Source organism: Oncorhynchus keta, chromosome 17 (assembly GCF_023373465.1).
Source record: "Oncorhynchus keta strain PuntledgeMale-10-30-2019 chromosome 17, Oket_V2, whole genome shotgun sequence".
NCBI lineage: Eukaryota > Metazoa > Chordata > Actinopteri > Salmoniformes > Salmonidae > Oncorhynchus > Oncorhynchus keta.
This window is the reverse complement of record NC_068437.1, coordinates 21,198,141-21,222,304: the sequence shown is the minus strand read 5'-3', so window position 1 is coordinate 21,222,304 and position 24,164 is coordinate 21,198,141. Positions and strand designations below refer to the sequence as shown.

General features: G+C 44.1%; 1 protein-coding gene and 1 long non-coding RNA gene across 3 annotated transcripts in view; one reads left to right on the top strand and one right to left on the bottom strand.

The window, feature by feature from the left end:
- The first annotated feature begins 6,626 nt into the window (after positions 1-6,626).
- The window catches only part of kcng4a (potassium voltage-gated channel, subfamily G, member 4a), a 57,860-nt gene continuing 40,322 nt past the window's right edge, over positions 6,627-24,164 (top strand). The window contains exons 1-2 of the mRNA XM_035790932.2: positions 6,627-7,289; positions 10,979-11,883. Coding sequence (XP_035646825.1) covers positions 11,134-11,883 — 750 coding nt within the window. The 5' untranslated portion in view covers positions 6,627-7,289; positions 10,979-11,133. The remainder of the gene's footprint in view (positions 7,290-10,978; positions 11,884-24,164) is intronic.
- On the bottom strand, positions 14,286-22,975 carry LOC118396630 (uncharacterized). 2 transcript variants are annotated; one of them, XR_004828228.2, is made up of 3 exons: positions 16,357-22,975; positions 15,379-15,552; positions 14,286-14,734 (listed from the first exon to the last, which is right to left on the bottom strand). It is a non-coding gene; the product is annotated as an uncharacterized LOC118396630 (long non-coding RNA). The 2 variants fall into 2 exon arrangements; XR_004828227.2 differs by lacking the exon at positions 16,357-22,975 and having other exon boundaries at positions 15,379-16,028.

Sequence of the window (24,164 nt, the reverse complement as noted above, 5' to 3'; positions counted from 1 at the left end):
CCTTGGGAGTAATTTCCAAACGGCCGAAGGTACCACATTCATCTGTACAAACAATAGTACGCAAGTATAAAAACCATGGGACCACGCAGCCGTCATACCGCTCAGGAAGGAGACGCATTCGGTCTCCTAGAGATGAACATACAAAAAAGTGCAAATCAATCCCAGAACAACAGCAAAGGACCTTGTGAAGATGCTGGAGGAAACAGGTACAAAAGTATCTATTTCCACAGTAAAACAAGTCTTATTTAGAGTCCATTTCAGCTGCTCAGCAAGGAAGAAGCCACTGCCAACAAAATTGCCATAAAAAAGCCAGACTACAGTTTGCAATTGCACATGGGGACAAAGATCATACTTTTTGGAGAAATGTCCTCTAGTCTGATGAAAAAAAATAGAACTGTTTAGTCATAATGACCATGTTTGGAGGAAAAAGGGGGAGACTTGCAAGCCGAAGAACACCATCCCAACCTTGACGCACGGGGGTGGCAGCATCATGTTGTGGGGGTGCTTTGCTGCAGAAGGGACTGGTGCACTTCACAAAATAAATGGTAACATGAGAGAGGAAAATTATGTGGATATATTGAAGCAAAATCTCAAGACATCAGTCAGAAAGTTAAAAGCTTGGTCGCAAATGGGTTTTCCAAATGGTCAATGACCCCAAGCATACTTCCAAAGTTATGGCAAAATGGCTTAAGGACAACAAAGTGAAAGTATTGGAGTGGCCTTCACAAAGCCTTGACCTCAATCCTATAGAAAATTTGTGGGCAGAACTGAAAAAGCATGTGTGAGCAAGGAGGCCTACAAACCTGACTCAGTTACACCAGTTCTGTCAGGAGGAATGGGCCAAATTTCACCCAACTTATTGTGGGAAGCTTGTGGAAGGCTTCCCAAAAGGTTTGACCCAAGTTAAACAATTTGAAAGCAATGCTACCAAATACTAATTGACTGTATGTAAACTTCTGACCCACTGGGAATGTGATTAAAGAAATAAAAGCTGAAATAAATAATTCTCTCTACTATTATTCTGACATTTCACATTCTTAAAATAAAGTGACCTAAAACAGGGACTTTTACTTGGATTAAATGTCAGGAATTGTCAAAAACTGATTTTAAATGTATTTGGCTAAGGTGTATGTAACTTCAACTATATACATATATATATATATTAGCATTAATTATACTTTTGGTGGTGTATCAATACACCAAGTCACTACAAAGATAAAGGCATCCTTCCTAACTCATTTGCAGGAGAGGAAGGAATCTGCTCAGGGATTTCACTATGGACAAAATCCTATGTCACGGATCCCCCTGGTACTGATGCTCATTCTGTTCACCAGTTCCAGAGGTCTACGTCACTTTCTAGGCTTCACTGAATGGGATTCATTATCATCAACCCCGGACTGTCTTGTCTGATCACACACACCTGGTTCCCATTTCCCCTGATTAGTATGTTATATATGTGCCCTCTGTTCCCTCTGTCTTTGTCGGTTATTGTTCCCATTTCCCCTGATTAGTATGTTATATATGTGCCCTCTGTTCCCTCTGTCTTTATCGGTTATTGTTCCCATGTCCGTTGGTGGTGTGAATACCTATGCGTTGGTGTAGCTGTTATCCTACGTACTTTATTTATTGTGTATTACGGATATCATCCCATGTCAGTCAACGAGGTTTACCCTCGCTCTTTTGTTTGGATACGTGTTTTTGTATACGTGTCTGTTTTGGGTGTATTAAAAACACCTATTGTGTATTCCTGCGCCTGTCTCCAAAATCCTTTATACCAGCATGACATCCTAAAGGAAAACCTGGTTCAGTCTGCTTTCCAACAAACACTAGGAGATGAATTCCCCTTTCAGAAGGAAAACAACCTAAAACACAAGGTCAAATCTATGCCGGAGTCGCTAATCAAGACGACATTGAATGTTCCTAAGTGGCCTAGTTACAGTTTTGACTTAAATCGACTTGAAAATCTATAGCAAGACATGAAAAAGATCAGCAATCAACTTGATAGAGCTTGAAGATTGTTTGAAAGAATAATGGGCAAATACTGTACAATCCAGGTGTGCAAAGTTCATAGAGACTTGCCCAAAAAGACTCACATCTGTAATCTGCTTCTACTGTCATACCTGCTCCTGTGCTCCCCCGGAGCTCGAGGGCGCCAGGCTCCCCAGCATTACTCACTCCTGCCACCATCATTACACACACCTGCCTTCCCCGGCATGCGCATCAGCGATTATTGGACTGACCTGAACTCAATCACCTCTGTCATTACCTCCCTTATATCTGTATGTTCCCCCACTCTGTTCCCCGCTTCAGCATTGATTGTCATATGTCCTTGTATACCCGTGTGTTGGCACTGTTCCCCTGTCTTGTTTCATGTCTGTTCCTGATTAAATGTTTGGTGGTGACGTCTGGTTCGGGGGCCGCCACTGATGGAACCGGGGGTGCCTAAGCCAGCTCGTCGGGCTGTCACTCCCTACTGGCTCGAGAGGTTTCCTGCCCCGGTTGGCTCGGAAGGTGCCCATCCCACATCAAGCCTCAGCCTAATTTTCAGGTTTTTACGCACAGCTGGCTCGTCAGGCTACCACGCCTCCGCCTGACCATTGGGCTCCCACACCTCAGCGGGATCGACAGGCCTTCATGCCTCTGCCGGATCGTCAGGCTCCTATGCCTCAGCCGGCTCGCCATCCTCTCACTCCTCTGCCGGTTCATCGGGATTTCACGCCCAGCCGGCTTGTCCAGCGCCTGTGCCTCGGCCAGCCCATCATGCTCCCGCTCTTCCCCCCTGGCGCTTGAGGGCACCAGGCTCCCCAGCATTACACACTCCTGCCACCATCATTACACACACCTGCCTTCCCCAGTACCTGCCAGATAATTGCATGTTCAGATAGTAATTACATAATAGTTACCTCATAATTACCCATTCTTTATATAGACCTCATTAGATGAAGTATCATTGTGTAAAAGCTTTAGCTATAGCTAGAGCATTAGTTAGTTAAAGTTCATTATGTCCCATTTGTCACGCAATGTTGTATTTATTACCTTTGAACTGAATCATCTGTTCTCTGAATTAATAAAGATACATGGCCTCTGGCTAGCAGGGCTCCTGCAGTAGCCTGTTTCCTCACCGGTCACCTGCCCACCAGCCTCCATCCTCTTAATCTGAGTAATGACACATCTGCTTTGAGGGCAATTAGCCTGATCAGAACATGCAGAGGGATCAAATGTATGCCAGTCAGAGTGTGGGTCTTTGGGCTGCCAAAGGCTTTTCAGAGATTACTGCACTCATACACAGTGCCTCATGGCTCATCAGACCCCTACTGTTCCAGCATGCTTGCTGTTGCGATCTCATCTCCCCGCTGCTGGGGATTAGGGCCTAATCCCTAGGATGATTTTATCTATCAAACCGAGGATCTCTGTTTTGCCGGCGTCACTGGCTACCGTCCCTCTAATGAGGACACCCACAGTGCACGGCTGAGAGAGCAGGGGGCCAGAGTGGACCCCTGGAACATCACCATTTAGGCATGTGTGTGTATATGTGTGTGTATGTGTGTGTATGTCTGCCTATATATCTCTCTGTAGGTATATGGAGCTGCCATCCAGTTCTATGAGCCATACCGAGTGGATGTCTGAGTGTGTATGAGTCTGTTTGTTTGTGTTTGGTGGATGGGCAGAACGGTGGAGATTGCATAATCTGTTTCCCTCTCTCTCTCTCTCTCTCTCTACCGCACCTGTTGTCTCGATCTCTGAATGCTTGGCTATGAAAAGTCAAATGACATTTACTCCTGAGGTGCTGACCTGTTGCACCCTCTATAACCACTGTGATTATTATTTGACCCTTCTGGTCATCTCTGAATGTTTGAACATCTTGAAGAACGATCTGGCCTTAATGGTCATGTACTCTTATAATCTCCACCGGGCACAGCCAGATGAGGACTGGCCACCCCTTAGAGCCTGGTTCCCCTCTAGGTTTCTTCTTAGATTCCTGCTTTTCTAGGGAGTTTTTCCTAGCAGCCATGCTTCTACGTCTGCATTGCTTTCTCTTCAGGGTTTTAGGCTGTGTTTCTGCATAAGCACTTTGTGACATCTGTTGATGTAAAAAGGGCATTATAAATACATTTGATTGATTGATTGATTGATTGATTGATTGATTGATTGATTGATAATGGTCAGACAGAATGAAAAGGAGAGGTATTGTGAGGCATATAATCTATTTAACTGTGTGTTATTTGCATAGCTCTTTTCCTTTGTCACAAAATACTGACATGAAACTTACAGTATATGTGTGATTAGTCTTGTGTTTCCTATACTAACCCCCCGGACACATGGAGGGGACAATAAGCTGTGCCTGGGTCACTGTCTGTCTTCCCCACTCTCACTTCTCATCTCTCCCACTAATGTCTCCACTCCCCAGCTCAGCCTGTCAGCCATGAGAATTTATAAAAATTGTTTGCTTGTTTTAGCATTTCCTCAGGCATTCACAACCTAATGAGCCTTCTCAAAGACAAAGTGGGTGTGGGCACAATTTCCCCTGCAACACTTTGTTTGTACAACTGCACCTTGTGCATGCACAGACTACTATACTAAACAAAATTATAAACATAACATGTAAAGTGTTGGTCCAATGTTTCATGACCTGAAATAAAAGATCCCAGAAATGTTCCATATGCACAAAAAAACATATTTCTCTAAAATGTTGTGCAGAAATGTGTTTACATCCCTGTTAGTTAGCAATTCTCCTTTGCCAAGATAATTCATCCACTTGACAGGTGTGGCATATCAAGAAGCTGATTAAAGAGCATGATCATTACACAGGTGCACCTTCTGCTGGGGAAAATAAAAGGCCACTCTAAGATGTGCAGTTTTGTCAACAACACAATACCACAGATCTCTCAAGTTTTGAGGGAGTGTGCAATTGGCATGCTGACTGCAGGAATGTCCACCAGATCTGTTGCCAGATAATTTAATGTTAATTTCTCTACCATAAACCGCCTCCAACGCCATCTTAGAGAATTTGTCAGTACGTCCAACCGGTCTGACAACCGCAGATCACGTGTAACCCCGCCAGCCCAGGACCTCCATATCAGTCTTCTTCACCTGCGGGATCGTCCAGAGACCAGCCCCCCGGACAGCTGATGAAACTGTGGGTTTTCACAACCAAAGAATTTCTGCACAAACTGTCTCAGGAAGCTCATCTGCGTGCAGTGCAATTCGATGTCGTAACCAACTTCAGTGGGCAAATGCTCACGCTGGAGAAGTGTGCTCTTCATCGATAAATCCCAGTTTCAACTGTACCGAGCAGATGGCAGACAGCGTGCATGGCGCAGTGTTTGGCGAGCGGTTTGCTGATGTCAATGTTGTGAACAGAGTGCCCCATTGTGTGGTTTATGGTATGGGCAGGCAGGCATAAGTTACGGGCAGTGAACACAATTGCATTTTATAAATGGCAATTTGAATGCACAGAGATACCGTGACGAGATCCTGAGGCCCATTGTCCTGCCATTCATCCGCCACCATCACCTCATGTTTCAGAATGATAATGCACTGCCCCATGTCGCAAGGATCTGTACACAATTTCTGGAAGCTGAAAATGTCCCAGTTCTTCCATGGCCTGCATACTCACCGGACATGTCACCACCCATTGAGCATGTTAGGGATGCTCTGGATCGACATGTGTTCCAGTTCCTGCCGATATCCAATAACTTTGCACAGCCAATGAAGGGGAATGAGATAACATTCCACAGGCCACAATCAACTCTATGCGAAGGAGATGTGTCGCGCTGAATGGGGCAAATGGTGGTCACACCAGATACTGACTGGTTTTCTGATCTACATCCCTACCTTTTCTTAAGGTATCTGTGACCAACAGATGCATATCTGTATTCCCAGTTATGTGAAATCCATAGATTAGGGTCTAATGAATGTATTTCAATTGACTGATTTACTTATCTGAACTGTAACTCAGTAAAATCTTTGAAATTGTTGCATGTTGCATTTATATTTTTGTCCTTGGTGAGTGAGGATGTGACATTTGCATAATGCTGATAAAGGTAAGATAAAAAAAAAGGTGTACTGTACATCACAATGAGTGTCTGGATTGTATTTTGTACTTTTAGGTGTATGATAGCAACATGATGAGGTGTGTGTGTGGTTGGCTAGATGACTGTAGCACATGCACGTAGGCTTAGCTATCCATAATATAGGTTTCTGTGAATAAATAATTGTTAGACTATTGACTTCTTGCTGTTGGTGATGATCATGCAATGTTTCCTGGATCTGCCTGCCAGGTACAGTAGGTGATGGTTTTCGTGTTCTTTCTGTTCTGTTGGGGAGCAGTGCTGATGTTGATACACTGACAAGTGACTAAACTAACTGTATAACCCATGTTGACTGTAATAAAGACACATCCTAAAACATAGGTGGTAAGACATGATGAAACCCTTTACCAGAACTCACCACATTGACCATTCCTTTAGAATGATTTGATGATCATAGGCTACCTCATACTCTTGCTAAATATGTTACATTTGATATGAGCTTATCTGTACCTATAGGTCTATATCAGATTAATGCCTAGTATTATCAGACTAAGGACCTTATTTCCCACTGCGACTATGATCCACCGCTGCATAAAAACAGTATTGGGATAGAAATGATCCGCGCTCCCCAGTGGGAGGTATGAAGAGTAACAAAGCAGCAGAACCGCTTGCTGGCTACGGGATGGGAAATGTTAGCTTGGCGCCGGAGTTTGTCAGTCGATGGAATTACCCTATTGCCCGCAGAACAAGACAAGAATAGGCAGTGCTGCACTGAAACACTACATCAGGATAGCCTACATTTGTTTGTTTTTTTGTTGCTGGGGCTGTATGGTACGAGGGGGTCCATCGAATCTATCGCATTGTATTGTCGTAGCAATTAGCAGTAAAGGGAAAGGCAAAATGTGGTACTCAAAGTTAGGCTTTGTGAGGTGACTTAACTGGTAAGGGAAAGGCACTTAAGCTACTCACGACACTCACCTACTCTTCGCAAACTTGGGGTAATCTATACCCTACCCGTGCTCATCTGTGGAGCGCGCGCATCGCAACGCCTCTGCAGTACGGATCTTGTAACGGGACACTCCGCTTGTCTCATTTTCTCTCTTCGTATTTTGAAGACTTTTTAATCGCGTTTACAGGTTGGGACACTGTGGATCCCGTGGATACACCATGTAGCATCTGGTATTTTTCGGTGAGAGTGACTGATGTTGAATGATCAAACGGACTGAGAACTAGAGAGCTCTTCTCTTCACTAATATGGTACGTGACAAGTTTATTCAGTCTTCATTCTTATTATTCAACGTTCACGGTCAAATAATGTAGGCCTATTTGTCATGGTCATTGTGCTTATTGGAGTTTAATGTCAACTACAAATCTGATCATATCTTGGAAGTAATAACATGATTATGATAGAATAGTAAATAGCTTAGATGTTATATAAAGTACAATCACCTTTACACTCCTCGTTTGATAAATTGTAATAACCAAAACAGCTGTTTGATCTGTTTAAAAATAAATAACCAATAGTCTATATGATATATAGTGAGAGCAGCCTCCGCTGTTTAACATGGTGTAGCCTACAGTATTGCACAGTGACAGCCAATGATTTAGTGGGACGTTCAAGACAATAAGACAAGGCATTCAACACATACGGATAAGCTTTATAATAAAACATTAAAAGACGATTAGGCTATGGGTTCCATAAAATAGGCTACTTGTTATAATAGTCTGTAATAGCCTATTATTGTCGCCATGTAGCTTTGTAACTTTACGTAGAAATTCCTTGACTTTTTAAAGATTACTTCTATGCAGAATCACCCGTGTGTGTGTGTGTGTGTGTGTGTGTGTGTGTGACACCTCCGCAGCCCCCGCTAGGCGGGTGGGCCCACGAGTTCTGGGAGCCCATACGCCTGTCATCGTTGTACATTTATTTTACATAGGCTATATATAAATAATTTTGATAGTAACCCTCCAAAAACGAATTCATAAACCTTTTTATTTTCCATATGTAGGCTACTAGGAAAATAAGTGTTTGTTTCTTGGGCTTCAGGAATGTGACTGAAAGTGACTCGGGCCTTTCAAAAGAAACAATTCAACAGTTTGAAAGAATAGGGGGATATCGGTGAAGAAATGCCGTGGTCAAGGTTATGACGGCGCCAGTGCAATGAGCGGAGCTTACTCACGTGGTCAAAGTACATATCAGACTGATAGACTCATCCTTTTTAGGTAGGCCTAGTTCTTTATGAGTTTTAGTTTATAAAACGATCAGTTCGCAGAAGCGACAGTTACGGTGATGTAAGAACAGCTTGATTGCCATAGCAACATCAGGTAAACTGGGTTGTGCTTCAAATACAGCATCTCATTCTCCTTAATTGCCGGCCTCAACACGTTACAGAAAGAGATTACATGTATAGGAAGCTCTGGGGACAGGTCGTCTGGATTCTGGACAGCCATTAAATTGGCAGATGCAAACAGATTATATTTAGCGGACAACAGTTCTTGAGGGCTTGAACAAAAAAAGCGGTTTGTGCTTTCGTGCATAGGCTACTGGTGAATCGGAGTTTGAGTTGTGTGGTTGTAGTATCAACATTCTATGCTACATCTTAGCATGCATCATGCAATACTACCTTTACATTTTGCGCAGCACAATGGACATATAATGCACAATGTCTTAGGAAAGACTGTCTGGGTCTACATTATTGCCACCTGCCCACAGTCTAAAATTTGCAGCATTGCGAGACAGTTTCGTGAAATGTTAGGCTTAACATTAGAAAATGTTGACCAAATAGGCCTGCCAATAAACATGTATCCATTAAGTAAAGCAAGTATATACCTGCAGTGGCAACACAGAAAGCCTACAATCCATTACATTTCAGAACCATGAACAGCGATTGGTGGTCTATACGGGCCTAACTTCGACCTGACAGGATTCCAGAGAAACTGCGTTATGCCGGTGGTGTGTGTGTGTGTGTGTGTGTGTGTGTGTGTATGTCTCTCAGGCTACATGGTTCTTAGGCTATTTCATGAAATGGCACGCAATGGATTTGTAATGGACCTATAGCAGATGGGAACTTGTGTCTCCTGTGTCTGTCACTAGTGAGCGCAGTGGAGGGAATGTTCCTGATAATGCCACTGCGCCGCTAAAACACTTATTTCAATTAACTTTCCACTCGGCAAAGCAACCAACCATCAGACGGGAATACTGTATTGCCAGTTATTCTATTAATAAACAGTGTATAATTCTCTCCCACCACGATGGAAATGAAACACCTTGACAGGAGTGATTTATTGAATCCCCTATGCAGAACTAGAGGAGTTACATTATGTAGCCCACCGCTGATTTAAACTGTAATTATCCACCAACTATTATCCACCTCCCTAATGTTCTCGAAGGTATATGCTAATAGCCCCACATGCTAAATTGACGGTGGCATTTTATATCACAATTAAAATGTGCAGTAGTAGAGGTGTGAAAAGCACTACACTGTGAAACAAATCTAAGTAGTAGTCAGATCAGTGGGATTCATAAACATCTTGAGAAAAAGAGTAGCCCTGTTAGATATCTGTCACTATACCATATGGCATAAACATGACCACACATTTCAAGCTTAATCCTCAGCTTTACTCATCCTCACAGGTAGAGATTCACACCCATTCATTATGACGGGTGATGTGTCTGGGCTAGTTTGACAGGAAGAGTAAGTACTCTGAAGGGTGATGTCTGATGAGGATAGTCAGTGACTCTACTGACCATTTTCTTACATTTTTTATTTATTTAACTAGGCAAGTCAGTTAAGAACAAATTCTTATTTTCAATGATGCCCTAGGAACAGTGGGTTAACTGCCTGTTCAGGTGCAGAACGAGAGATTTGTACATTGTCAGCTCAGGGATTTGAACTTGCAACCTTTCAATTACTAGTCCAACACTCTAACCACTAGGCTACACTGCCGCCCCGCACCATACTGCTGTACTGTACTGTACTACAGAGCACACCGCCATCCACATCGTCAGTGCTATAGTGGAGCGCGTCAAGAGTTTCAAGTTCCTCGATGTCCATATCACTAAGGAATGGTCCACACACACCAACCCAGTAGTGAAGAAGGCACGACAACACCTCTTCCCCCTCAGGAGGCTGAAAATATTTGGCATGGGCCCTCAGATCCTCAAACAGTTCTACAGCTGCACCATTGAGAGCATCTTGACTGGCTGCATCATCGCTTGGTATGCAACTGCTTGGCATCCTACCGCAAGGCGCTACAGAGGGTAGTGGGGATGGCCCAATAAATCACAGGGGCTGAGCTCCCTGCCATCGAGGACTTCTATACCAGGCGGTGTCAGGGGAAGGCCCTAAAAATTGTCACCCAAGTCACAGACTGTTCTTTCTGCTCCCGCATGGCAAGTGATACTGATGCACCAAGTCTAGAACCAACAGGATCCTGAGCTTCTACCCCCAAGACTACTAAATAGCTAACCAAATAGCTACCCGGACCCCCTGCATTGACCCTCTTTGCACTCGTTTGACTCATCACATACGCTGCTGCAACTGTTTATTATCTATCATTATCTAGCATAGTCACTTTACCCTTACCTATATGTACATATCTACCTCAATTACCTTGTACCCCTGCACCTCAACTTGGTACTGGTACCCCGTGTATACAGCCAAGTTATAATTACTCATTGTGTATTTATTCCTTGTGTTATTAATATATTTTTTTCTTCTGAACTTTGGAAAGTAAATAAGCATTTCACTGTTAGTCTACACCTATTGTTTACGAAGCATGTGACAAGTACAATTGTATTTTATTTGACAGTGCAGTACTGAGCTCTGATCCATTACGGAGTCACTGATGTCAGTCTCTGGACTAGGGATGTACTGTAGATGAGGAGGAGCCTCTACACCACTGCAGAGATTTAATGGCCTTCTTCTCTTCTCTCTCTCTTTCAGTGTCTGCATGACGCCACCAGCCTGGGACCCACTTGATCCTTCTGCAGAGCCTGAAGGGACTCACCTGATCCCCAGCCCCAGGATGCCCAACACCAAGACCAGCCACTGAGCCCCAAGTGTGACCAGCCCAGCCGGCCACCCACCCCGATGCCGCCATGCCTATCATCAGCAACGCAAACCACGACTTCAGCAACCTCTCGGCCAGCGATGATAGCAGCCTCGACGCCATCTTCACCCAGATCCCTGAGACAGAGACGGTCAAGGGTGTCTACTACCAGAGGGCCCAGTTCATCAGACGACCAGAGGACCTACTGTCGGTGGACCACGGTCTACTAGCGGTCATCAACGTGGGAGGCAACCGCTACACTTTTCCCTGGAGCACGCTGGAGCAGTTTCCCTTGACCCGGCTGGGACGGCTCTGTGGCCTCAGCAGCCCAGAGGAGATTGCCGGCGTGTGTGACGACTACGACGAGACACGGCGAGAGTTCTTCTTTGACCGCAGCCCCTCGGCCTTCCGCGTCATCCTCAACTTCCTGGCGGCGGGGAAGCTGCGCATGCTGAGGGAGATGTGTGTGCTGTCGCTAAATGATGAGCTGCTCTACTGGGGCGTAGAGATGACCTACATGGAGCGCTGCTGCAAGAGAAAGATGTACACGCGCATCGAGGAGATGAAGGAACACGAGCGGCAGGAGGAAGAGCAAAGGCAGAGGCACGCCATGCTGCGCCCCCCAGTTGAGGAGACACGCTATCGCAAGTTCATGAACCAGCTGAGGGATATGGTGGAGAATCCCCAGTCTGGCCTGCCAGGAAAGATCTTTGCCTGCCTGTCGGTGGTGATGGTAGCAGTGACCGTCATCAGCCTGTGTATCAGCACCATGCCAGACCTCAGGGAGGAGGAGGACAGGGTGAGTGAGGCCAATCCCCCGCAACCCCCAAAACATTAACAATGACCTCCATAGTGCCGTTAAGGCTGTAGCTTTAGAAATATCCACCAAGGTAACTTACATTTGTCACCCTCACTGGAGTGTGTCTCGTATATGTGTGTGTGTGTGTTTGGGGCCTCCTCGACAGGTTAGTTTTCCTTGGACTCGTGATTCCTTGTGATTAAGGACATTGCTTAAAGCCACAGTGATTCATCCTCACATCAGATTTATTCTGAAAGACAGTATGTACATTAACAACAATTATCAATATGCTGGCCATAGCACAAACAGGGCATGAACAAGCTCCGAAATTACTTCTCACTTTATTACCCTGCACCCAATGTCAGGTGTGTGTGTGTGTGCGTGTATGCATGCATGCGTGTGTGTGTGTGCAGTATGTGTATAGTTTTTGTCGTGTTTGTCTGCGTTTCAACTGATTCATATTCTTCTCAGTTGGCTGCATACAGTACAATGCAGCTAAATTGGTCTTTCAGTCACTGACCATCAAAAGTTGCATGCAGGACACGCTTTCCTTCACGCACACACAGACACACACTCTCCCTCTCACACACACATTGACACATGCTCTCTCGCACACACACACGGACTGGGATATGTTCCGGGTTGCCTCTGAGAATAACATTGACGTACACACTGACACGGTGACTGAGTTCATCAGGAAGTGTATAGGGGATGTTGGCAGGGAGTCCAGACAATCAGGGATTACAAGTGGAAAACCAGCAACGTCGCGGACACCGACGTCTTGCACCCAGAAAGGCTAAACACCTTTTATTGAGGATAACACAGTGCCAACAACGCGGGCCGCTCCCGAGGACTGTGGGCTCTTGTTCTCTGTGGCTGAATTGAGTAAGACGTTCAAGCGTGTTAACCCTTGCAAGGCTGCTGGTCCAGACAGCATCCCTAGCCGCGTCCTCAGAGCATGTGCAAACCATCTGGCTGTAGTGTTTACGGAGATTATAAATCTCTCCCTATCCCAGTCTACTTGCTTTAAGATGTCCACCATTGTTCCTGTCACAAAGAAAGCGAAGGTAACTGAACTAAATGACCATCACCTCGTAGCACTCACTTCTGTCAACATGAAGTGCTCTGAAAGACTAGTTAAAGATCATATCACTTTGTTGTGACTTTACTTTCATTAATCTGATGACTGTTATTTATCGTATCAACTAACTATGTTTAATTGTTACCTGATTAACTTGTTGAGTGTAGGGGGGGGCAGTATTTTGATGTTTGGATGAAAAACGTACCCAAATGAAACTGCCTATTTCTCAGGCCCAGAATCTAGAATATGCATATAATTGTCAGATTAGGATAGAAAACACTCTAAAACTGTCAAAATATTGTCTGTGAGTATAACAGAACTGATATTGCCGGTCGAAAACCTGAGGAAAATCCAACCAGGAAGTGCTGTTTTCCTGAAAGTTCTCTGTTCAGGCATAGTTTAAGGCTTTTATTCTGAAAAAAAAAAATTGAGAGAAAGATCACATCGCATCATTGGATGGCTGGGTGCCAGCAGCGTTTTGTATGCGCCAACAGAGTGGAGCAGACATTTTCTCTCTCTCTCCTGTTGAAGAAGCTACAGTCCGGTTGAAATATGATCGATTATATATTGTAAAAACAACCTGAGGATTGATTATAAAAAACGTTTGACATGTTTCTACGAACTTTACGGATACTATTTGGAGTTTGTCTGCCCGGTCGTGACTGCTCGAGCCTATGGATTTCTGAACATAACGCGCCAACCAAATGGAGGTATTTTGGATATAAAAATCATCTTTATTGAACAAAAGGAACATTTGTGTAACTGGGAGTCTCGTGAGTGCAAACATCCGAAGATCATCAAAGGTAAGCGATTCATTTTATTGCCTTTCTGAATTTCGTGACCAATCTACTTTGCTGCTAGCTGTTTGTAATGTTTTGTCTGCTGAGAGAGATGTCCTTACATAAACGCTTGGCATGCTTTTGCCGAAAATCATTTTTGAAATCTGACATGCCAGGTGGATTAACAACAAGCTAAGCTGTGTTTTGCTATATTGCACTTGTGATTTCATGAAATGTAAATATTTTTTGTAATTTAATTTGAATTTGGCGCTCTGCAATTCAGCGGATGTTGATGAAAATGATCCCGCTAACGGGATGGGTGTGTCAAGAAGTTAAATTAATCATGTAACAATTAACTCATTAGGAATTCGGGGCACTACAAGAGCGATTCTTTAAAGAGTTACCCATCTCCCAAATTAAACTCTAAAGGTCTTTACCTATCACATCTACCTATACCTATCATATCATATCATTCTGAACAGTCGTAATCTTCTAGGATCTGCAAAATCCCCAGACTTACTCATGATTCAGTACTACACAAATCGGTTTAATTATTTATTTACTAGCTAACTAAATAATAACACACAATAAACATACACACATAATACTTGAGAAATAGGTCCCAAATAGATGGACAACATATGGTGGCTTGTTACATAGAAAATGAAGAGGGGGGAAAGAGAAAAAAGGACACTCATTGTTGATAGATTTTAGAACTATTCCCACAGTAATCATATACTTTGCACACGAACTGCCGCCCATTTTAAGTATGAAATCATTCATGTATTTAACGTTAAGTGTGAATGCCTTCGTTCGCCGTTTATCTCTGTCGGAACCAGCCCTCCTTAGGAAGGTTGTTGGTCTTTCAGCGGCAAGCTTGTATGGCTCCAAATGTCCGAAAGGGGTCTCCCCTTTTCTACTGTTGTTCACTCTGGAAGATAGCTAGCCAGCCGTGTCGACGGTTCCCATTGGTGATGAGCGTAGTAAGATACTGTGATTTAAGAAGAGTAATACAGTAGGATGATTTGAAGAGTAGTAGGATGGTCCAACTTAGATTTGCTTTTCTAGATATTTGACTTAGGAACAGCTGATCAGCCGTACCAGTGATTGTCTGTTCTAATGTTAATCTCTGTTGGCAATCCTTTTATGCACTCTGGCCAAAGGGGACATCTCCGTCAGTCTGACACGCTCTCTGACCTCACTCGGGGTGCGGCTACTTACTATGCACAGTTTTTAAGAGATTCTCTTATGGCTCCTAAAAATCACATTCATATCATAACAAAAATACTTTCTACATTTTTCATATTTGATGTACAGTATTTCCTTTATAACCTTTTAAAAGACATCACAAAATAAAAACCAATAGGACATTATTTTTCTTCAGATCCCCTCTGAACATTCCCCACATTCTTATGTTAGAAATATTTTTCCAGTATTCACTTTTTGAACGTGTTAGAGTTTCATCGTGAACAGCCAAAGTCATTCCTTTGGATCACACTGGAGGGGAAAGAGAGGGCCTGGCTACTGTCATCCACCGCCAAGCTGATCTGACCCATCCTGATCCTCACAGGACAGTCATTACAGTCCTCCTCTGGTGGGTTCAATCTTGGAAGGATTCTGCAAGTTGCAACTTACCATAAAAATGATCACGGGATGTCCTGGTTTGTGGATCATCGTAGCAGTCCTCCTCTGCTGGTTTACCCTGGTAGGATTTCTGCAAGCTGCAGACCCCCACAAGAATGGCCACGGGATGTCAAGGTTGTGGATTGTCGTTCCGGACCCGTCGTCCGGTTGTCCAGGCTGGTGGATCTAGGCAGTAACTTACTTAGACAGACGTTATTAACACACAACATTAACATTGGGGCAGCATTGGGGATGCAGGTAGCCTAATGGTTAGAGCGTTGGGCCAGTAACCAAAAGGTTGTTAGATCAAATCCCTGAGCTGACAAGGTAAAAATCTGTCATTCTGCCCCTGAACAAGGGACTTAACCCACTGTTCCTAGGCCATCATTGTAAAAATGATTTGTTCTTAAACCTGTTATGGCTGCAATCCCGATACTGGGGTCGATATGACAACTACCAGTGAAAATAGAGGGCGCCAAATTAATTTCTTTGTATTTTCTTCTACCAGATCTATTGTGTTATATTCTCCTACATTCAATTCACATTTCCACGAAATTCAGAGTGTTTCCTTTCAAATGATAGGAAGAATATGCATATCTTTGCTTCTGGGCCTGAGCTACAGGCAGTTAGATTAGATTAGGGTATGTCTTTAGGCAGAAATTGAGAAGAAGGGGGGTACCCCAAAGCAGTTAATTATAAATAGTAATTGCTATTAGCATATTGTAGTTTCTGTCACCTGAGTGTTCTAAAAATATGACTGCTTGTGTTGTCAATCTTTCCTCAGTTAGTGCTAGGGCAAATGTAGCCTACATTTTTCTGGTTTGGATGATTGTGTTATGCTGAAGCTACTTCTGTGAATGTCTGAACATTGCATCCAAAAATAAACTGCTGTGGCAAACCTCTTCAAGGTTAGGAGCGTTTGTCACAAACTAAGTGGTAAACTGTCATCAAATCACCCAAGAATGAGAGTGTTTTCGAACAGGACAGTACCTGTGTGTTTGTTTCTCTGTCCTGGTCCACCCAGGCCGTAGGCGACGTCAAGGATAGCAGGGTTCGGTACACGAATCGGGTTCTCGGTAGGTCCAGGTCCAAACGCCAACAGGAAAATCCAAAACAATCCAGCTCATACACGGTAAATCCAGCCAATCTCAATAGTCTCTTTCTCTATTGTTCATAGCTCCTTCCAGCACTCTCTCTTCCTCTTCCTGGTTTTTCTTGACCCTTTATCTGTGAGTTGGCTCCACCTTCTGAGGGTTCCCCTTGCTTCTGGGACTTGTAGTTTTGGCGGTCGACCATTTTGTGATCTGTAGTTCTGACAGGGGTGGCCATTTTAGTGATCGGGCAGAGCCCATTTATTAGTTCTGCTCTCACATATCTGCCACTTATCACTCGACCGCCTTCTTTGCCACATATCTCTCCCCCTAGATCCGACCCCCTAGGTCGGGCTACCGCAGCAAAATATGCATGCATGCGGGATAACCCATCCACGTTTCCCATTTCCTTCCCTGCTCTGTGTTTCAAGTCAAAATTAAATGGTTGGAGACTCAAAAACCACTGCATCACCCGAGCGTTCTTCTCTTCAGCCCTATGCATCCAGGTGAGTGGGGCATGGTCACTGATGAGGGTGAAGTGGCGCCCCAGCAGGTAGTACTTCAGGCTTTCTAGAGCCCACTTTACTGCCAGCGCCTCTTTCTCAACGACTGAGTAGTTGGTTTCCCGTGGTTCCAGCTTCCTGCTTAAAAACAGGATGGGGTGTTCCACCCCTTCTACCTCTTGGGACAGCACTGCTCCCAAGCCGACCTCTGAGGCATCCGTCTGAACCACAAACTCTTTCTCAAAATCTGGTACCACCAGCACTGGGTTACAGCAGAGAGCCTCCTGTAATGTCCTAAATGCTTTGGTGGCCCTTTCATCCCTTTTGACCACGTTTGGCCCTCTGGCTTTAGTCATGTCGGTAAGTGGGGCGGCCACTGTGGCATAATTTGGGATGAACATCCGGTAGTAACCGGTCAGCCCTAGGAAGGCTCGGACCTGCTTCTTATTTACTGGTTTCGGCCATTCTCTAATTGCCTTCACCTTCTTATGTTGGGGTTTGATTAACCCTCTGGGTAGCGAGTGGCATAATCTAGAATGACCAGAATGTATTGGTGCCCTCTGGCGGATTTGGGTAGTGGGCCCACTAAATCCATCGCTATCCTCTAAAATGGCGTTTCGATTATGGGGAGTGGCACTAACCGGCTTCTAAAAGCTGGTCGGGGAGCTGTTAACTGGCACTCCGGGCACTCTCCACAATGCCGAGCCACTTCAGCTTGAATTCCTGGCCAGTAAAACCTCCTTACAATCCGGTCTCGGGTTTTATCGATACCAAGGTGTCCACCCAGAATGTGCCCATGAGCTAGATCCAGTACTGTCCTCTTGTACCGAGTGGGAACCAACAACTGTTCCACCACATCAACCCCTATTTTCGAGACTCTGTACACCAAACCCTTTTTCATGATGAAGTGGGGAAAACTATTAGGCATCATCCCACCATTTATGGGAGTACCATCTACGACCTGCACATCTGCTCTGGCTTGTTGCAGGGTTGGATCCTGGTTTTGGGCCGTCCCAAAATTAGTCAAGGACTCTGCCAGGTCTGCTGGTTCTAGATCGTCGTCCTCTGGATTCAGATCGACCCCAGCCCCACTAGTACCGGGCTGTTCGTTATCAGCGAGGTTTGCCACTTCATCCTCCTCCTCCCCTACTAGCACCTGTGATGTTGTCCCCTGGGAGACCTCTTTTCTTGGCTTTGGTTGAAGGCCCCATGCTTCTTCCTGCTTGGTCAGGGTTGTTGGCTTCTCAAATATGCCATTCTTGTGGCCTAACTTCGCAAAGTTAGGAACGTCTCTACCCAATATTACATCATATGGCATCTTTGGGACCACGCCGACCTCATAGTCCAGCAGACCATCCTCTGTTTGTATGCTCACTAAGGCCGTGGGGTACAGACGGGTATCCCCATGAATGCATGTAACACTGATATCCTGTCTTGTATCCAGTTTTTTATTTTTTATTTTTTTTATTTCACCTTTATTTAACCAGGTAGGCAAGTTGAGAACAAGTTCTCATTTACAATTGCGACATGGCCAAGATAAAGCAAAGCAGTTCGACAGATACAACGACACAGAGTTACACATGGAGTAAAACAAACATACAGTCAATAATACAGTATAAACAAGTCTATATACAATGTGATCAAATTAGATGAGAAGGGAGGTAAAGGCAAAAAAGGCCATGGTGGCAAAGTAAATACAATATAGCAAGTAAAACACTGGAATGGTAGTTTTGCAATGGAAGAATGTGCAAAGTAGAAATAAAAATAATGGGGTGCAAAGGAGCAAAATAAATGAATTAATTAAATACAGTTGGGAAAGAGGTAGTTGTTTGGGCTAAATTATAGGTGGGCTATGTACAGGTGTAGTAATCTGTGAGCTGCTCTGACAGTTGGTGCTTAAAGCTAGTGAGGGAGATTAGTGTTTCCAGTTTCAGAGATTTTTGTAGTTCGTTCCAGTCATTGGCAGCAGAGAACTGGAAGGAGAGGCGGCCAAAGAAAGAATTGGTTTTGGGGGTGACTAGAGAGATATACTTGCTGGAGCGTGTGCTACAGGTGGGAGATGCTATGGTGACCAGCGAGCTGAGATAAGGGGGGACTTTATCTAGCAGGGTCTTGTAGATGACATGGAGCCAGTGGGTTTGGCGACGAGTATGAAGCGAGGGCCAGCCAACGAGAGCGTACAGGTCGCAATGGTGGGTAGTATATGGGGCTTTGGTGACAAAATGGATTGCACTGTGATAGACTGCATCCAATTTGTTGAGTAGGGTATTGGAGGCTATTTTGTAAATGACATCGCCAAAGTCGAGGATTGGTAGGATGGTCAGTTTTACAAGGGTATGTTTGTCAGCATGAGTGAAGGATGCTTTGTTGGGAAATAGGAAGCCAATTCTAGATTTAACTTTGGATTGGAGATGTTTGATATGGGTCTGGAAGGAGAGTTTACAGTCGAACCAGACACCTAAGTATTTGTAGTTGTCCACGTATTCTAAGTCAGAGCCGTCCAGAGTAGTGATGTTGGACAGGCGGGCAGGTGCAGGTAGGTGCACCCATGACCAGCTCTGAAACCAGATTGCATAGCAGAGAAGGTATGGTGAGATTCGAAATGGTCGGTAATCTGTTTGTTGACTTGGCTTTTGAAGACCTTAGAAAGGCATGGTAGGATAGATATAGGTCTGTAGCAGCTTGGGTCAAGAGTGTCCCCCCCTTCGAAGAGGGGGATGACCGCAGCTGCTTTCCAATCTTTGGGAATCTCAGACGATACGAAAGAGAGGTTGAAGAGGTTAGTAGTAATAGGGGTGGCAACCATTTCGGCAGATAATTTTAGAAAGAAAGGGTCCAGATTGTCGAGCCAGGCTGATTTGTAGGGGTCCAGATTTTGCAGCTCTTTCAGAACATCAGCTGAACGGATTTGGGAGGAGAAATGGGGAAGGCTTGGGCGAGTTGCTGTGGGGCAAAGTAAAGGTATTGGAGTGGCCATCACAAAGCCCTGACCTCAATCCTATAGAACATTTGTGGGCAGAACAGAACAAGCGTGTGCGAGCAAGGAGGCCTAAAAAAGCTGACTCAATTACACCAGCTGTCAGGAGGAATGGACCAGAATTCACCCAACTTATTGTGGGAAGCTTGCGGAAGGCTACCCAAAACATTTGACCCATGTTAAACAATTTAAAGGCAATGCTACCAAATACTAATTGAGTGTATGTCAACTTCTGACCCACTGGGAATGTGATGAAAGAAATAAAAGCTGAAATAAATCATTCTCTCTACTATTATTCTGACATTTCACATTCTTAAAATAAGGTGGTGATCCTAACTGACCTAAGACAGAGCATTTTTACTAGGATTAAATGTCAGAAATTGTGAAAAACTGAGTTTAAATGTATTTGGCTAAGGTGTATGTAAACTTCAGACTTCAACTGTATATACACAGAGTGCATTCGGAAAGTATTCAGACCCCTTCCCTTTTCCACATTTTGATAAGTAACAGCCTTACCCTAAAATGGATTTAATAAAAAATAAACATCATAAATAGACACACAATACCCCATAATGACAAAGCAAAAACAGGTTTTTAGATTTTTTTTTTGCAAAAGTATAAATAAAAAAAACTGAAATATCACATTGACATGAATATTCAGACACTTTACTCAGTACTTTGATGAAGCACTTTTGGCAGTGATCTTCTTAGGTACAAGCTTAGCACACCTGTGTTTGGGGATATTCTCCCATTCTTCTCTGCAGATCCTCTCAAACTCTGTCAGGTTGGATGGGGAGCGTTGCTGTACAGCTATTTTCAGGTCTCTCCAGAGATGTTAGATTAGGCTCAAGTCCAGGCTCTGGCTTGACCCAAAGCCACTCCTGCCTTGTCTTGGCTTTGTGTTTGTCCTGTTGAAAGGTGAACCTTTGCCCCAGTCTGAAGTCCTGAGTGCTCTGGAGCAGGTTTTCATCAAGGATGTCTCTGAACTTTGCTCCGTTCACTTTTCCCTCAATCGTGACTAGTCTCCCAGTCCCTGCCACTGAAAAACATCCCCACAGCATGATTCTGCCACCACCATGTTTCGCCGTAGGGATGGTGCCAGGTTTCCTCCAGACGTGGCGCTTGGCATTCAGGCCAAAGAGTTCAATCTTGGTTTCAGCCGACCAGAGAATCTTGTTTCTCATGGTCTGAGAGTCCTTTAGGTGCCTTTTGGCAAACTCCAAGCGGTCTGTCATGTGCCTTTTACTGAGGAGAGGCTTCCATCTGGCCACTCTACCATAAAGGCCTGATTAGTGCTGCAGAGATGGTTGTCCTTGTGGAAGGTTCTCCCATCTACACAGAGGAACTCTGAAGTGCTGTCAGAGTGACCATCGGGTTCTTGGTCACATCCCTGACCAAGACCCTTTCCCCAGATTGATCAGTTTGGCCGGGCGGCCAGCTCTAGGAAGAGTCTTGGTGGTTCCAATCTTCTTACATTTAATAATGATGGAGGCCACTGTGTTCTTAATGACGTTTAATGCTGCAGAATTGTTTCCAGATCATGCTCAATCAATTGAAATTACCGCAAGTGGACTCCAATCAAGTTGTGGAAACATCTCAAGGATGATCAATTTAATTTTTAGAAACGGGCTGTAACGTAACAAAATGTGGAAAAAGTCAAGGAGTCTGAATACTTTCCGAAGGCACTGTATATACTCCGGACTCTGACACTGCTCGTGCTAATATTTATATATTTCTTAATACCTTTCTTTTACTTTTAGACTTGTGTGAATTGTTAGATAGTACTGCACTGTTGGAGCTAGGAATACAAGCATTTCGATACACCTGCAATAACATCTGCTAAATATGTGTATGCGACCAATAAAATGGAATTTCATTTTGACACACACGCCACTCTAATGCCCCAGAAAGATTGCCTGTGGAGGTCTGTTCCCTAGCTTAGCGTGTGCTCCCATCTGTGTCTGCTCATAGCAGCAGGGAATAATAAAGTCAGCCCAGCGAGACCTCCCCAATGTCAGTCAACAGTGAGAAGTAATGAACTGGGCCCAGCCAGACCTTCCAATGTCAGTTAACACACACACACGGCTAATAATGAACTCGCTGCATTGTAACCACAGCGGGTGCTGACACACTGTGGTTTCCTCAGACACTGGAGCTCTATGGGCAAAACTATCACATCATCACGGCAGAAGTCACATTCACATTCACAATCATATCATAGTATTCTCTGGCAGTATCCCCAGTATTGGGCAGAGAGCGAGAGAGAGAGAAAGAGAGAATGTTCAAAGTTTGTGTGTGGTGTGTATGCTTGTGTGCCAACGGGGTGTGACGTACAATTGAGGGAAGCTAGAGAAGGTCCAGCAAGACTGGTCTTGCAGGAGCTGCCGGCATGTAATATTTAATTCACACAGTAGGGCTGTTAGTCACTGTCTCTGGCTGGCGTGGTGGCATGGGCCAAACTACCCTATTCACTCAGGCATCTCCACTCTGTGTGTATGAGAGAGAGAGAGAGAGAGAGAGAGAGAGAGAGAGAGAGAGAGAGGGTGGGTGTCAGGATTTGGCCAGGGTTGTTCCGGTTTTTGGTCACTAGATGCCCCCATTGTGCTTTTTGACCTTTTGTTTTCCCTTGATCCCCATTATTATTTGCACCTGTGCCTCGTTTCCCCTGATTGTATTTAGACCCTTAGTTTTCCGCAGTTCTTTGCTCTGTGTTTGTATGTTAGCACCCAGCCCTAGTATTCTGTGAACTCTTGTTGATCCCGGTGGACTCTCTTGTGGAATTGTTTTTGTTTGTTTATTTATTTTTGAGTATCTTTTGAGGCTTTTTATGCTATACCTACCACCTTGTGGATTTACCTTTTTGTCTTGGAGGATTACCTTTGTTCTTGTGGAATTCCTTTTGAGGTTGTGGAGTTTCATGTTTTCCTGAAGGACTTCACTTTTTACTTCATTAAATACACCGTCTCAAGTACTGCTGTGTCTGCCTCATCTTCTGGGTTCTGCCGACTATTCGTGGCTCAGTTGGTTAAGTGACTGTTTCTCACTCCAGAGACCTGGGTTCGTAACCGGGTCCTGACAGAGGGAGGGAGGGAGAAATCATACACAAAATTATTAATCATTTGACCAAATATTTAGGAAACCATATGGAAAATGTGGTAAGCAAGTAATGTCGAAAAAAATAATATTTTCTAATGAATGTATTGTGTTAAGAGTTTTGATCATGCTTGCATCTAAACCAAAGTAGATACTTTTAAGTTTTATATCCATCATTTGGAGTCTCTATAAGCTTAAATATGAGGTCCTAAACCTAGCATGAAAGTGCATCCTTGTATTCTTTGGGGCTAATATAGTCCAAATGTTTGCCTTGGGCTAAGTTAAGCCCACTGGAGGCTCCTCGGAGGAAGAAGGGGAGAACCATCCACCTCAGTAAATTTCATAAAAATACAAAGAGTGAAACATTAAAAAAGTTATCCTTTCTAGATAAAACTATACTAAATATATTCACATCACCAAATAATTGATTAAAACACACTGTTTTGCAATGAAGGTCTACAGTAGCCTACAGTAGCCTTCTGTCCTCTGGATACATTGACTTCATTACAAAACCTAGGATGCTCATGGTTCTCACACCCTTCCATAGACTTACACAATAATGATGACAACTTCCAGAGGACATCCTCCAACCTATCAGGGCTCTTGCAGCATGAACTGACATGTGGTCCACCCAATCAAAGGATCAGAGAATTAATCTAGTACTGAAAACATAAGCTAGAACTGAGTAGTGTGTGTACGTACCTAAGTGTATGTAAACTCCCGACTATAACTGTAGCTAGCAAATGCAGCTAGCTAGTCTAGCCTAATCAAACACCCGGCGCAAAGAGCGGGATGCTATGTTAGCTAGCTGGCTATGACTATGCAACACTGGAACTCTTCCAAGGCCAGGTAAGCTTTTGGTTTATTTGTAAAACGGGCCCGCCGGTGTAACTGCTAAACTGCACACTGTACCACTTGATTGTAGCGGGTTTACTAACACATTAGTTAGATTTGCTATGTTGACTATAATGTTACTTCAGCTAATATGGTGACAACAATGTAGGCTGTGTGTAGCGTTCAGCTGTTATGATATGGTTTGGCTTGGAAAGGTTTTTTGCCTTGTGTTGTGCATTGAAGTCCACAAGTGAAGGGTGAAGGGAAACACAAGTGAAGGGAAAAGGTGGAGAAGAGCGC